The sequence below is a fragment of the Trichechus manatus genome, unplaced genomic scaffold (assembly GCF_000243295.1).
Source record: "Trichechus manatus latirostris isolate Lorelei unplaced genomic scaffold, TriManLat1.0 scaffold00008, whole genome shotgun sequence".
NCBI classification, from domain to species: Eukaryota; Metazoa; Chordata; class Mammalia; order Sirenia; family Trichechidae; genus Trichechus; species Trichechus manatus.
In genome coordinates, this window is record NW_004443944.1 from 33,959,404 (window position 1) to 33,960,817 (window position 1,414).

At 43.6% G+C, this 1,414-nt stretch overlaps 1 protein-coding gene across 2 annotated transcripts in view; it reads right to left on the minus strand.

Annotated features, from left to right (window-relative positions):
* NSFL1C (NSFL1 cofactor) overlaps positions 1 to 1,414 on the minus strand; it is a 22,444-nt gene that overhangs the window by 19,012 nt on the left and 2,018 nt on the right. For both annotated transcript variants that reach the window (XM_004370497.2, XM_004370498.2), the window contains exon 2: positions 372 to 469. In XM_004370497.2, coding sequence (XP_004370554.1) covers positions 372 to 469 — 98 coding nt within the window. The remainder of the gene's footprint in view (positions 1 to 371; positions 470 to 1,414) is intronic.

The following is a 1,414-nucleotide window of genomic DNA, read 5'->3' on the forward strand; positions in this document are numbered from 1 at the left end:
GGAGTCATCTGGCCTAACCTCTGACTTCTATAGCACTCCTGAAAGGAAGTCCTTTGGTGTCTAATTAAAAACTTCCAGAGATGGACAGGTCACTCCTCATAATTCATAAATAAAATCCCCTCAAAATTCTTAAAAGTAGGTTCTGTAGTTTTCCCCAGGATTGGACCATCAACCACACTCAGGTAAGTCATGCATACCCTTACAGGAAACGAATGAGTCTTGTAGGGAATTACTATCCACCACTCACTCTTAACTTTCTCACTCGAACCCACAGGTCCACATCCTCCAGGCCTGACCCCTCCGTCAAGAAAATAACTCCTTGTCACTGCTGGAAGCACACTCATGTAGCAATAGTTGAAGCTGGTCCTTACCTTGGGGCTGTGCCTCTGGACACTGAACTGGGGGTTGCCTGCGAAATGGTCACAATGTCTTCATCCCCTCCATCCTCATAAAAGCTTGCTAGGGCGATCTAAAACAGAGATGTAGTACCTCAGGATTCTTAAAACAGGTCTTCACCTAATACACACCTCCTTTGAGCACAGAGATGCGGCCCACATTTACAAGGTGGTCACAGAAAATTAGAACACAAGGTAACAGCTCAATTATTACTAGTCTTCATATCACCTGAAACAAAGTCCACCCACTTAGGGGGAAAGAAAGCAAGAGGGAGTGTGGGGATGGAAGACTCTTCTCATTCTCATTTTATCAGGCAATGTGATCCAGTTAAAGAAGGGTATGAAACAAAGTCCACCCACTTAGGGGAAAAGAAAGCAAGAGGGAGGGTTGGGATGGAAGGCTCTTCTCATTCTCATTTTATCAGGCAATGTGATCCAGTTAGAGAGGATATGCAACAAAGTCCTCCCACTTAGGGGAAAAGAAAGCAAGAGGGAGGGTTGGGATGGAAGACTCTTCTCATTCTCATTTTATCAGGCAATGTGACCCAGTTAAGGAAGGGTACATTTATTGAGTACTTATGTGCCAGGTTGTTCTGAGCACTCAAACATGTACTAATTCATTTAATTCTCACAGAACTCTATGTGATTAGTACTATTACCATCTCATTTTATAAACGATACAAAAGCACTGAGAAGTTAAATAAACTACCCAAGGTTACAGAGCTGGTAAAGAGTGGGGCCAGGATTTGATTCTAGACAGTCAGCTTAGGGTCCTCACTCTTATCTCTTGTTATTGCCAGGAGTCAGGAACTCTGGGTCAGTCCAGGTTGCTACTTTCACTTTCTCTCTGAGGTCCAGTTTCCTAATCTGTGAAATAGAGACCCCTGTCCCACTGACCCTGCATACTGGATGAGATGATCCACTAAGACTTATGCACAGCCATGTTTTAGCTCTATACATATAGAAGGAATATGGGAGTCCTTTGGTCATCTGTGATTGTATGTCTCTCTCACTGACTC